A 12,768-nucleotide genomic window follows, 5' to 3' on the forward strand; every position below is an offset into this window, starting at 1 on the left:
AAGTCAAGGACTGCCTGTATCACAGGGTATTTTTTTTCTGTCAGTTTTTGTTTTCTCTCCGAGGCATTTTTTCCGCCTCCATCAAGCAGAATGGAACCGTTTGAGGAAAGGGTGGAGATACGGTAATAGTAATCTCAGAGGAACCTGCAGGCTGCCTCTGCTAAGTGCTCTGAAGAGCCAAGGATGCTGAAGACGGCTTGCGATGATCGATGGAGCCAGAAGATGGTGGGAGGGCAAAGGAGGGCGGAGGGGCTGCGCAGACCGTGCAAAATGGGGAACGTCTCATCTCCCGGAGCCAGCTCCTGCTCGCTGAGACCACAGGGTCTTGTGCTGGGGGCAAGGGGGAGGCTGGAAGCCACAGCTGCAGAACCACTGAGGAGTGGTTAAGGTGGGTGTCTGTCAAGACGTCCAGAATGTCACATCCAGTTTTGGTCACCACAATATAAAAAAGAGGCGGAGACTCTGGAAAACATTCAGAGATGAGCAATTAGGGGGCTGGAGGCTAAAACATATGCAGGACTTGGGTACGTCTAGCCTAGTCTTATGAAAAGAAGGACTAGGGGTGATATGATAGCAGTGTTCCAATATCTGAGGGACCGCCACAAGGAAGATGGCATCAAGCTATTCTCCAAAGCACCTGAAGGCAGGACAAGAAGCAACAGATGGGAAGTAACCAAGGAGAGAAGCAACCTAGAACTCAAGGAGAAATTTCCCTTGTTTCTTGACTTGCCTTCTGGTGCTTTGGAAAATAGGTTGAGCCCCTCCTCTTTGTGGCAGCCCCTCAAATATTGGAATAATGCTATCATGTCCCCCTTAGTCCTTCTTTTTCCTAGACTGGCCATCCTGCAACCATTCTTCAAATGTTTTAGTCTCCAGACCTTTAATCATCTTAGTTGTTCTTTGCACTTTTTCCAAAGTCTCAACATCTTTTTTGTAATGAGGTGCCATATTCTAGGTGTGGCCTTATTAAGGCTTCAAGAAAGCGGTACTAATACTTCATGTGATTTTGATTCTATGCCTCTGTTTATACAACCGAGGACTGTATTAGCTTTTTTGGCTGCTGCTGCACATGGCTGGCTCATGTTTAAGTGATCCTCCACTAAGACTCCAAGCTCCCTCTCACAGTTGCCGTTTTTGAGCCAGGCTTCACTTTATCTGTACTTGTACCTTTGGTTTTTTCCTGCTTCACATTGGGGGTGACTGATAGATTAACAACAGATCCCACCCCTTCCCTTTCTCATCCTACTCCCTCCCTCCCCATTTTTTAGCTAGGTTGATTATCTGGATTTTTATAATATATATTTATATGAGTAGGGTTTCGTACAATTTTATCTTTTAATATTGTAAGCTCTGCTTTCAGAGAATTGGACTAGAAAGACTTCCAACTCTGCTATCCTGTTATTCATAAACTGTGAAAGCTGCCCAGAGTTTACTTTATAGTAAGATGGGTGGCTAATAAATGTTACAAATATATAAATAAAGGAAGGAATCTGGTTCTTCTGTTCCAAATGGAACCACCACTGAGATCTCTGCTTTTTTTCTGTTCAGGGTAACCGTCCCCTTACATTTTCCCCAAGGGAACATAATGGAAATAAAGAAATAAGTTTCAGTAATGTATGGTGGACCAGAACAAGCCTTCTGAGAAGAAGAGGGCTTACGGGAATTAATTAATTCTCGTGAAATTGATGCTCCAGGGAATCACATATATTGATTTAATCTGTATTTTGTCTCTGCCCATCCATGGAGCCAGAAATTTCATGTTAGCTTCATAAGTTGTGAACAGCCAACCTGTGTGGTCTTTTTAGGGTTCGATACGTTATGAAAAGGCTAAAGGATGAGTTGAGCAAACCATGTTTAGCTTACAGACAGGCATATCACACAAAGCCTAAAAGCGGGGATGCTAGAGAACTGACACACCGTCTGGATCCTCTCTAGCAGGGGGTCTCCCACCTTGGGCACTTTAAGACTTGTGGACTTCATGCTGGCTATGCTGGCTGGGGAACTCTGGGAGTTGAAGTCCACAAGTCTTAAAGTGACCAAGGTTGGTGACCCCTCTTCTCTTGGGAGAAAAGGGACAACTGTCTGAAAGATTTAATGGTCAGGTCAGGATTCAGAAGAGAAACAGTGGAGCATTGCAACATCTCAACCTCCTAGGACGCGCCATGGCAGACCTCAAAGTGGCACTTTAGGAGCGTTTAACTCCATTATTCAGTCTAAGGTTGCTGACCTCGCAAACATCCAAAGGTTGCCGGCAATTTCAGAAGGTCTCAAAAGCATAATAGGCTTTTAACAGAGGACAATTGTGCACTGATAAGGTCCTTGTCCTCTGCCTCACATATAACCTACATCTGCCCCCCTCCCTTGCCTGCATCTTCACTCCAATCATTCCCGACATCAGTCTAGCCAGTCTCCGTTTCTGATAAAGCAAAAGCTTCTGCCTTTTAGTCTAATGAAGAGAAGAGCCCAGTGAAGAGGAGGACCAGGAGCGTGATGGGCTGCCCCAAAGAAGGGGGAGGGGGGATCAACCTATTCTTGAAAGCAACTGAGGGCAAGACAAGAAATAAGGGATGGAAACCTGTGAAGGAGAGATCCAACCTGGAATTAAGGAGGAACTTCCTAATAGCAAGGACAATCAACCAGTGGAACAGCTTCCCTCCAGAAGTTGTGGGTGTTCCAACACTGGAGGTTTTTTAAGAAGAGATTTGGACAGCCGTTTGTCTGGAATGGTATAGGGTTTCCTGCCTGAGCAGGGGGTTAGACTAGATGACCTCCAAGGTCCCTTCCAACTTTATCATCATCATCATCACTATTATTATTATTATTATTATTATTATTATTATTATTACTTCCCTCCCCTTCTCTCCCTTCCCCTCGCCCCTCCCCTCCCCTCCCCTCTCCTGTTCCCTCTCTTCCCTTCCTTCTCCTCCCCTCTTCTCCTGTCCCATCGCTTCCCTCCCCTCCTCTCCTTTCCTGTTCCCTCCCTTCCCTTCCCCTCTTCTCCTGCTCCCTCCCCTCCCCTCCCCTCCTCTCATGAAATCGGCAGTCAGAAAAGAGGCAACTAGACTTCCTATTTTTTTTCTCTCTCTCTCTTCTTAGCACAAGCGATGGACAAGCACAGCACAAGACTGCCCTCTGCTGGAAAAGAAATGTATAAACCCGATTATCTTTCTGCAATTTTGTGCCATCCACCTGGCTTCCATCGTTCCCAGCCAGAAGATTGGAAATTACAGGGTTGGAAGCACAATGTGGCTGGAAGATACCACGTGAGGGAGACATTTACTCTCCTGTTGGGACTCTGAAACTCATCCCGACATATGTCTCTATCAGTGCTGGAAAAGGTAAGAGTTGGTAGGGACCTTGGAGGTCATCTAGTCCAACCTCCTGCTCAAGCAGGAGACCCTATATATCATTCTGAACGAGGGGCTGTCCAATCTCTTCTTAAAAACCTCCATCTTGACTTTTTAATGCTGCCTTTCCCCACAGCAGTAACTTTTGCATTTTATCCATTTTCCCGATCAACCTCTTTGGCGCCGTCTCTTTGAAGCCATAAAGCAAACTTCCTAAGCTAACCGCGTTCAGGAAAGAGAATTCCATCAAAGTGCAACTCACAGCAACAGACTCGGAGTCTCCCTTTCCCTGCATCAGCACCTATGCTCGCTCATGAAATTTTAATGAATTAAAATTAATATCTACTGCAGCTAAAATGTGACTGATGTAAAAAAAAAATAGGGCTGAACCATGAAATGCCCCCTTTTGCAAATTGATCATGCCAAAGGAGGCCCCTTTGTCGGTCTGGTTTCGCTTCCTCCTCCCTTCAGCCCTAACTCATTCATCCCTTCTGCTGCTGCCTGCGGGGATATAGAAATGTTAAGTTACCAGCAACCTGTGAAAAGCTGGCATTGTATAGAAAGCCTAGGAAATCTATAGAACGTGTGGTGTTTTTAGGCAAAGAATGAAATCTGTTTTTGTAATAAGCTATATACTTTCCCAAGGGACCGTATATAATCCCTGGGCATTATGCAGAATAAGAACCATTTAAGCAAAGTATGAAAAGAGAGTCATGGAAAGGGTTAGGGCTAGGTATGTGAAAATGAAAGAAGAAATGCAAAAAAAAAAAAAGTACAGGACTTGAGAGAGAGGAGAGGAGAGGAGAGAAGAGAGATTCTATGAAATATGGAAGAAGGGCAATCATTGAAACTGTTAATCCAAGGTTGCTGTATGCTTTATATTTATGTGATTAATTTGTGACACAGAATGCTGATCATTCTATGGTAAACACTGCCCACAGGGCTTCTGACAGAGAACCAGATCATCCATTTGAGCATTACATCTTACTTTGTTGCCAACAATGCCTTCGAGCGCTACCTGTGGAGAGAGCACATGGAAAAGAGCACATTCTAACCACTCGGACCATTCCCCCAAAAATTGAATTACATTTCTGGGAGAAAAAGGAAACAGTTTTCAAGCGTGTGCTATCTTTCATTAGGTAGAGGCACATTCTAAGCGGAGAGAGGACCAGGGCGCTGTCACCACCACCATTTAATGCGTTATAATTAAACACAGTCCCTATGATTACTTCTTACAGATTTAAGGGTTTTGTCAAGTGGCAACATCAACAATTACTAATTTGGCAGCATCTTTTGCTTAAATCTTGGAAAAGCTTCCAGCGAGCCATTTTTAAAGGTACCTGTCAGCCTATATAACATAAAAACAATGGAGGCAGGTTGATAGGATTACTTAGAAAACAGGTTGTTGAATTTTGGGATGGGGAGGAAATAACACATCTGATCTTCCTCTGTATCATAACATGTACCTGATTCATGTTTAATTTACAATATGTATTTAGGACATGGAGTGGGGGCAGTGGCCTAGTGGTTAAGACAGTGGGTTTGTCAACTGGAAGGTTGGCAGTTTGAGACCCGAGCACCGTGCAACAGGATGAGCTCCTGTTCTTCTCCCACAGTTTGAAAGCATGTAAATGCGAGGGGATAAGTAGGTACTACCAGTGGGAAGGTAACAGCATTCCATGTCCCTTGGTGTAAAGCCACGCTGGCCACATGAGCACAGAAGTGCCTTTGGACAATGCTGGCTCCCTCAGCTAAGAAAGAGAGACATGACTGGACAGGGGAAACCTCTGCCTTTAGGACATGCCACGAATGTTTACCTGTAATGTCCAAGTTGTGGAAAGTAGGTCACTTGATGCCAACCAACATCTTGCTTTCCCTTTATTGACCTCACTTTCTGCCAGTCAGTGGAATTCAGAAGCTTTGTGTAGAAGTTGATTTTGCCTACAAAATATAAATAGCTCTATGACCAGCTATCTACAGAACGAAAAAAAACTCACATTTTTTCTCTTGAAGATCACTACAATTAGTCCTCATTTAATCACTGTTCAAAGTGACAGTGACTCTTCCCAAAGCTATGTATGGCCCGTTTTTGAAGTTCCAACAGCCGTGCAATTGCAAGCTCAATTACTGTTGTAAGTCGCGACTAAATGTTTGGCTCACCATTTTCAGGATCGCTTAATCCAGCCTGGAACCCTTCTCAGAATGCAACCCCCAGCCCTGTTGGGAATGCAGCCCCCAGATTTTCCAGCCAATAGGGCTGAAGACATTTACCTGCAGCACAGTCTGGTGATCTGTACCAAAACTGGAGACATCTGATGCCGTACACAACCGGGCTGATCAAAACAGCCCTTTGCTTTGAGAGATGACTTGAAGGCTTGAGGGAGATATAGCCTGGTGAAGAAATGATGTGGACACAAGTTAGCCTGTCATAATCAAGAGATCTGAAGCTCCTCCCTTCAACTCCTGGTTTCCAGTTACTTTTCTGAGGCAATTCAAGGTGCTGGTTATCAACTTGAAAGACCCTCCATGGCACAGGGCTAAGTTACTTGCAGGATGGGCTCTCCCTGACGGTACCTGCCTGTCCCCCTCCCATCTCATGGGAGCTCATAGCCATGCCTTCTTGGTGACCTCCCACTCTTTTGGCACAGCCTCCCACCAGAGATCAGAGACACCCCTCCCCTTTTAGCCTTCTGGAAAGCTGTGGAGACCTGACTTTTCCCATAGATTAGGACAGGGGTAGGCAACCTGGGCTCTTTTATGACTCATAGACTTCAACTCCCAGCTATGCTGACTCAGGAATTCTGGGAGTTGAAGTCCATGAGTCATAAAAGAGCCGAGGTTGCCTACCCCTGAGTTAGGAGGTCAGAGGGAAGAGGGAGAGACCCAAACTGAAACCCATTTATGAGGCCTACTCCATATCTGAGTATGGAAAAGCAAGGACATAAGCACGGTGACCAAATGTAGGTTAGTTTGCTCGCTTGTGTTCCCCGTAGCTATCTATGATTGTGAAAGCTGAACCTTAAAAAAGCAAGATGGGAGACTAAAATAATTTAAATAATATAAATGAGCAACTCTCCAACTTAAACTTACAAGCAAAAAAACATTCAGAAAATGACCATAAAGAATGAACTAGAAACTGAGAAATCAGAAGAAAAAAATAAAGGAAACCGACATAAAGATAGAGGATTTGAAAGAAGAAACCAACAGACAGGCGCAGATAAATAAAAATTTGGAAGACCCAGATATAACATCAGAAATGGGAGAGACATTTTACTTTTTAAGACTTCAGATCAGATCATATCCCTTACCATCTAAACTTCTGAAGGGCTTCTCGGAAATTCTGTCATCTTCCATGGACTCAGCAGTCTTCTCTTCCTCCTTCTGAAGCATCCAGTCTAGGCTGTCATTTTGACTTTGCTTCCAGCCACACAGGTTCTCCTTGAAGGAGCAGGATAGCAACATGTTATCTGTTGTTCTCTGGTTGGGCCCTTGGTTATTTCCTCTCTTTTTTTCAGAAGGAGACAACTTTCGGAGAAGAGTCCATAATTTGGATTTTGAAGTGGACCTCAATAAAGGTTTCTCAGGCTCCCTTGGTGTCGTCATGTTTCCTATTGAAATGGCAGGATGACTCCGGTATCCTTGTAAATATCCAGGAAGAAGCAGTTGTTGTATGGTCCCACCTGAAGAAGCCGTAATGATTTTACGCATACGCTTCTTTGGGAACAATTTCTTTATGCTCAGCCTTCTGGGATTTACATGTCCAATATTTGAGTGCAACAGCTTAGAATGAGGAGCCAGTGAAGACAATATGAAAGAAGATGGAGCTGCCGTTATTCCTAGCAGGGATCTCTTGTTGATATGGTGGAGATGGACAGGATTGCTTGCAAAAAAAGACTTGTTTTCTTCTAGATTCCTTTTGTTCTTATGGCCCCCAGTCATCTCTTCTAGTGTCACTGCAACATGGGTCTCAGAGATTTGTCTGGATGATTCCGTTGCAAGAGTAAATAGTTCTCCATTTTTCACTCTTGCAGGAGTCTTAGTGGCTTCTTCCAGACTTTTGGCTCCATACATTGTAGAAGACCTCCTTTCCGTTTCAGTTGAGCCAAGAGTTTGGAGCTGGGAAAGAGATATTCCAGTATGCACCAAAGCCCCTTTAGAGAACTTTGTGACCATATGGTACACATCTGCAGCTTTTACCTTCTCTGTATCATGAGGGTTATAGACATCAGAAACAGATGGTACCACATTTGGTGTTGTGGCGTTTGAATGGGGAGGAATGAAAGCAACATAATATGATTGGCTAGAAGGACTGGCAGTGTGATATACATTCCATTTCTTCTCATTGAAGATTGTGGATTCTTCTGTTTCCTTGGTGGAATTAGTGGAAATTAACTGAGATGAAGATTCCATACCTAGACTGGTGGCACCTGCTGTGCTGATATGACTTTGTTCAGATCCTTCCTGTTCAGTCCTTGTGAGTTCAGCAGCAGCTGACTCCTCTGATCTGTATGCATCATTTTCTTTTGTAAGGATCTTCCATGTCTCTTCCAGAAAATGGGTTGAAGTTTTCCCATCTGATATTGGCCCAGTGACTTCCTCTAAAGGCTTTACTCTAGTTTGTGGTTCAGACTGGAATTGTAGAAGTTCTGTGTGTTTCTCATGGGACCCCCTGGTAGAAACTCCAGCATGAGATGTTCTATGGATTTCAGTTGAAGCCAGAATGCTACCATTGGTGTCCATCTCTATCTCTCCACTTGTTTTGGGAGGGATACCTGTGACCCGTTTTGAATCATAATGCATCATAGTCTGGTTTTCCCTAGAGTCCACAATGATAGCACTGGACAAATCAGTAGATAGTGCAACTATAGTGCCCATGGGGGATGTGTCCCTTGGAAGTGATGTAGCTGTTCTACGATGGCCACCGACAGATCCCTCTTTTGGGCTCACAAGCTCGGGAGACTGTAAGGAACCTGTGACCAGCGGTGGGGCTGTTCCTTCTAGAGACATTGATTGCATTTCTAATGAAGGAGGCCCTGTACTATGTCTCCCAGCTGCACCTTCCTGAACATGAGCTGTGACCCAGCTCATCCCACCCACAGTCAATCCTGCTGTTGCACTGGCTGCCATGACAGATCTTTCTTCTGCAGAAGAGACAGTTTTATTAAGCTGGAAGGAAAGTTCTGTTTCTGGGCTGAGTTCTAGAGATCGCGTAGACAGGCTTTCAGGATGTGTTACAGAATCTGTGTCCCCCAAATAAAAACGGCTTTGGGGTCTGTTGAGAGTTGGCTTGCCATGAGCCAAAATGGTGAAAAAACTGAAAGAACCAACAGTTAGTAATGCAGCAGATCTGGTACCGTTTATCACAGTAATCTCTAGAGTCCTTTTCTTTGGAGTTATTTGCGTGAATTCCTTCACTTTCACTAATAAAGTCTCTTCTTTAAGATGCTCTGCAGAATTAGTGGTTCCATTTCTACCTCCTGGCTTCATGGAACTACCCAAACTTCTGGGAGAAGTATCTCTTTCTCTCCCTAGCTGAAATATCCAACTTGAAGTAGGGCCAGATTCTTGAATTTCTGGCTTTGGACTCCTTTTGCCAGTAGTTCCCAATTCTGTTTGCCTGTTTAAAGAGCTGAATTTCTCAGCAGTGTGCTCCATGTGTGGAGTTAGTGTTTCAGATGCAGACACTGCTAATTTCTTACCACATTGTTTTGGAGACACCATTGCCCTCAGCCTACTAGTAGAATTGCTGGTTTGAATCTCATGATATTCAGCTCCAGTTTTTATTGACAAAGTAGAAGAATGTTGACTTTGAGTTTCTTCATCCCCTTGTTCAACTTGGGTGAACACTTGGTTCCCAGATGGTTCCGTGGGAAATTGTCTCGTCAAAGTGGTTCTTCTAGGTCTTTCCCTGTGGACCACATCCATCTTTTGAGTCATTGGTAACCTCGCTAGCGTTTTCATAGATGCTGTTTCTATAGTCTTCTCCAGTGTTTGTTTTTCTACATCTGCAGATGGAGACCATCCCTCAGTGATGAACCTGGGATGGTGATGCATGTCACTGCTTGTTTGGGACCAAGTCCTATTGTCCCTTGGTCCTGCTGCTGTCTTTAGAGCTTTGCTCTGTAGGCTGGACAGCCACAATGGTTTTGATTGCTAATGAAGCCACTTTCCCCCAAGTGGGAATTTGACTTGGCAACTCTGCATGATCCATGGTATGGCTTTCAACCTCCACTTGACTTTCTGTAACATTCAAGGAAACAGATCCAGGAGGCTCACCAGTAATGGATGTCCCCCATTCATAACCATTTCTTGCCAGGTGAGGTGGTGGCAGTGAAAATGAACCTGTTATCCCAGAAGAATTGTTATACAAGGAACCGTTCTCTTTTAACTCTGAAGCAACAGGATGGGCAGTGACCACTCCCTGAAGAGATGATGGTGCTTCAGAAATGAATCAACCCATGTATTTTGTTTGAGTTTCCAGAGTTACAGGAACTGGTGTCTCCTTTCTAGGAAGTAGAACTTCTCCAGGTTCATGTGTATTTTTGATGCTGGGAGATTGAATGTAAGGAAGCATAGTTGATTTCTCGTGGTATGAACTTTTTGCGTCCACATCCCTCCACTTTGAGCCAGAAATGGTGACAATGTTTGTCAGGCCTTCCACTTTAGTGCCTTGATGTTTTTCTCCCAGTTCCATATGGCTGGAGGTGGTGGTTGGGTTCCCAAGGGTACCAGAGAGAGATAAAGAGCTAGTCACGTTAGTCAAAACATCCTCCACTGGATGTATATAAGCTGGGCTGCCTGTTTCATTCATAGAAACAGTTATGGCTTGATGGAACGCCTTCTTTGATTGTCCCTTGGAGTGTTCCTCCACCACAGATAGGGGGGACCTTGGAGAACCCATTCCAATGTCTGTCTCATTACCTCCCATGTCCAACAAGCCTGCCAACTCCACCGCTGTAGACAGTTCTCCTGTAGGCTCTAGGACTGTGGCTTTTGAGCCAGAAACTTCCATACTAGTTTCTTTCTGACCAAATGGTGTTATAGCTCCATGGGTTTTTCCCACTGAAGAAAGGACAAAACCTTTGGCAAGAGAGGAAGATGTCTGCTCCATTTCTGAAGCAGCCCTTGCTCTTGTTTCTATGGGGCTTTGTTCAGTTGGTGTATACGCTTTCAGATATTGGTATCTCAACTGCCATCCAGTGATTGGATTCTGGGAAGTCCATGGTGTAGGAGCTTTCTCAAGAACACTGTCTATTGCCTGTCTAGTTTGTGTTGTATCCAGCACATGTTTTGAAGGCATCTGAAGTTCTCTGCTTGCTTCTCCTATGTGAGAGGTCATGGCAGATACCACCACGCTTTGTTCTGCCCCCTCTGTTCTCCTCAACTGACCTGCTACTGTGCTTAGATCTTCACCAACAGTCTTTCGAGATGACAAAATGGGCTCTGTAGTCTTTCTAACAACAGTACTGGCTAAATTGGTTTTAGAACAGAGCTCAGGATGAACAGGGATGAAGTCCATAACCTTCTCTTTGATGGCTTTCTCAGGCACCACTTCTGGAAATATAATACAAAAAATTAGATAACCACGTGCTGCTGGGTCATAGAAAAAGACATTCCCTACACATTTGCTAGTCCAGTTTTGCCTTATTATGACAACTTGAATAAGCCATAATTGCTTGGATTCATGGTGAGCAAGCCAGAAAACCTGGTTTATCAACCAGAGTTGAATTCACATTACCCCTTAAAAACCAAAGCCCAAGAAAACACAGTTTAGTGCAATCGGGGAATCCCATAATGTTAAAACAGCCAATGCGCAAGGCAAGCCGTGTGAAGTTGTGCCTATCTCATCTTCCTTACCCTCTACATATCCATAATCGTGCATGAAGATTATCTAATCCAACCTTTTTTCTCCTTGTGATACACATGACAATAAGATTTTGTAAGAAACTAGCTCTCTTGATTACTGTCAAGAACTTGACTCATTTTGAGCATTACCTGGCTGGGCTGCAACCTGAGAACATTTGTAGAGTTTGTTGACTTTTGCAATGTCCGAAACACTCAGGTTCCATCTTTGGCCGAGGAATGCAGGAGGACCAGAAAGTGGGATGATGGTAGGTAAGCCAGTCATACTGAAAGCATTCCTGAAAATGGTGAGAAGATGATGTAGCTCAAACTTCCCTTTTGTAGTAGACCAAGTGAAACCAGGACAAAAAATAACAGATCTTAGGCAGAGAAAGTTTTTTCCCATTTCCCCCCCCCATCTCTCTCTCTCTCTCTCTCTCTCTCTCTCTCTCTCTCTCTCTCTCACACACACACACACACACACACACACACAAACTACAAAGACACCTTCTCCATGCACAGAATGTACCCAATGAGTGGAATATTTTTCTCAGTATGACCTATATTAAATTAAAAAGGTGCAAATCATTAAAAACCCTGTTCATAATAATATGGCAATATTCTGTACTTTTTAAAAAAAGGGAAAATGGTATGGTCATTTGCATTCATAATGCTTTCTATGAACCGTTCCTAATTTCTGTAATAATGAAGATGAATTAGCCGCAAAGTTATTTTTTTAAGCTCATGCTGCTTTCTTTAAATGTCATATTAACTGAAACCCCAATGTACCCTTTTCAAATGCAAATTCATCTTTATAAAGTGGTATGGTATCTTTTGTCTGACATCATATCACTCCCAGAGTGACAAAGGTGAGTGGGCGGCCTTATAAACCTTCCAAATAAATAAGTAAATAAATTTTCCATACCTCCCATAATGCATAATGGACGAATAGTCATAATTGTCAAGCATGTTGGTATTCCAGTTCTTAATGAAGTTAATTTCAAAACCTGAAAAAAATGAACAAGGACACTTTTAATCATCTGGGGGTCATGGAATTTTAGCAGGCAACTAACAATCTGGATTCAAAGATAGCAGAGAATGGGGAAATTAAACGTTTAACTTATTCTGATGGGATGCACGGATAAGTTTTTCTCTGCACCTAGACCTACCTTCTCAGAGCTCGTAGTCACACTAAGGAGAAATTTCCTAACAGGGAGAACAATTAACCAGTGGAACGGCTTGCCTTCAGAAGTTGTGGAAGCTCCATCACTGGAGGTTTTTAAGAAGAGACTGGACAGCCACTTGTCTGGAATGGTCTAGGGCAGGGGTAGGCAACCTTGGCTCTTTTATGACTCCTGGACTTCAACTCCCAGAATTCCTGAGCCAGCCCTACTAAGGGACGGAAAACTGGTCAAATCAGATACTGCAGCCACAAAAATAAATAAGCCTCTTTAATAGCGTTTTAAGATGATTGTTCTTCATTATTAAAAGCTTATTCATATGAATAAGCCACAATAGGCCTTAACTCGGTTTAAGATTGGAACCAGGATTTCTTCTGCGCCCGTGTGGCACCGACCGG

General features: G+C 43.7%; 2 protein-coding genes across 3 annotated transcripts; both read right to left on the bottom strand.

The window, feature by feature from the left end:
- Window positions 1-340: 340 nt before the first annotated feature.
- LOC120299410 (mucin-22-like) lies at window positions 341-9,560 on the bottom strand. The gene is made up of 4 exons (XM_039324238.1): window positions 6,656-9,560; window positions 5,619-5,738; window positions 5,165-5,288; window positions 341-462 (listed from the first exon to the last, which is right to left on the bottom strand). Exons 1-4 carry the CDS (start codon window positions 9,399-9,401, stop codon window positions 417-419), a joined length of 3,036 nt encoding a protein of 1,011 aa, XP_039180172.1. The 5' UTR covers window positions 9,402-9,560; the 3' UTR covers window positions 341-416.
- Window positions 9,561-9,755: 195 nt separating this feature from the next.
- On the bottom strand, window positions 9,756-12,483 carry LOC120299428. Of its 2 annotated transcripts, XM_039324267.1 has the most exons (4): window positions 12,359-12,483; window positions 12,115-12,196; window positions 11,343-11,488; window positions 9,756-10,901 (listed from the first exon to the last, which is right to left on the bottom strand). In XM_039324267.1, exons 2-4 carry the CDS (start codon window positions 12,156-12,158, stop codon window positions 9,799-9,801), a joined length of 1,293 nt encoding a protein of 430 aa, XP_039180201.1. In that variant the 5' UTR covers window positions 12,159-12,196; window positions 12,359-12,483; the 3' UTR covers window positions 9,756-9,798. The 2 variants fall into 2 exon arrangements, with proteins under 2 accessions (XP_039180201.1, XP_039180202.1); XM_039324268.1 differs by lacking the exon at window positions 12,359-12,483 and having other exon boundaries at window positions 12,115-12,219.
- Between the last annotated feature and the right edge of the window lie 285 nt (window positions 12,484-12,768).

Source organism: Crotalus tigris, unplaced genomic scaffold (genome assembly GCF_016545835.1).
Source record: "Crotalus tigris isolate CLP2741 ecotype Arizona unplaced genomic scaffold, ASM1654583v1 scf7180000024293.1627790, whole genome shotgun sequence".
NCBI classification, from domain to species: Eukaryota; Metazoa; Chordata; class Lepidosauria; order Squamata; family Viperidae; genus Crotalus; species Crotalus tigris.

Bases quoted from the DNA above. Each gene is read 5' to 3' on its own strand.
- LOC120299410 (XM_039324238.1), bottom strand. From the start codon at position 9,401: ATGCATCACCATCCCAGGTTCATCACTGAGGGATGGTCTCCATCTGCA. The intron at 5,739-6,655 runs GTAAGGGATATG...TTTCTTCACCAG, and splicing joins GCCCTTCAGAAGTTTAGATG to GCTATATCTCCCTCAAGCCT. The intron at 5,289-5,618 runs GTAAATGTCTTC...TATATTTTGTAG, and splicing joins ATCACCAGACTGTGCTGCAG to GCAAAATCAACTTCTACACA.
- LOC120299428 (XM_039324267.1), bottom strand. From the start codon at position 12,158: ATGCTTGACAATTATGACTATTCGTCCATTATGCATTATGGGAG. The intron at 11,489-12,114 runs GTATGGAAAATT...CACCATTTTCAG, and splicing joins TCCATTATGCATTATGGGAG to GAATGCTTTCAGTATGACTG. The intron at 10,902-11,342 runs GTAATGCTCAAA...TTATATTTCCAG, and splicing joins TCAGGTTGCAGCCCAGCCAG to AAGTGGTGCCTGAGAAAGCC.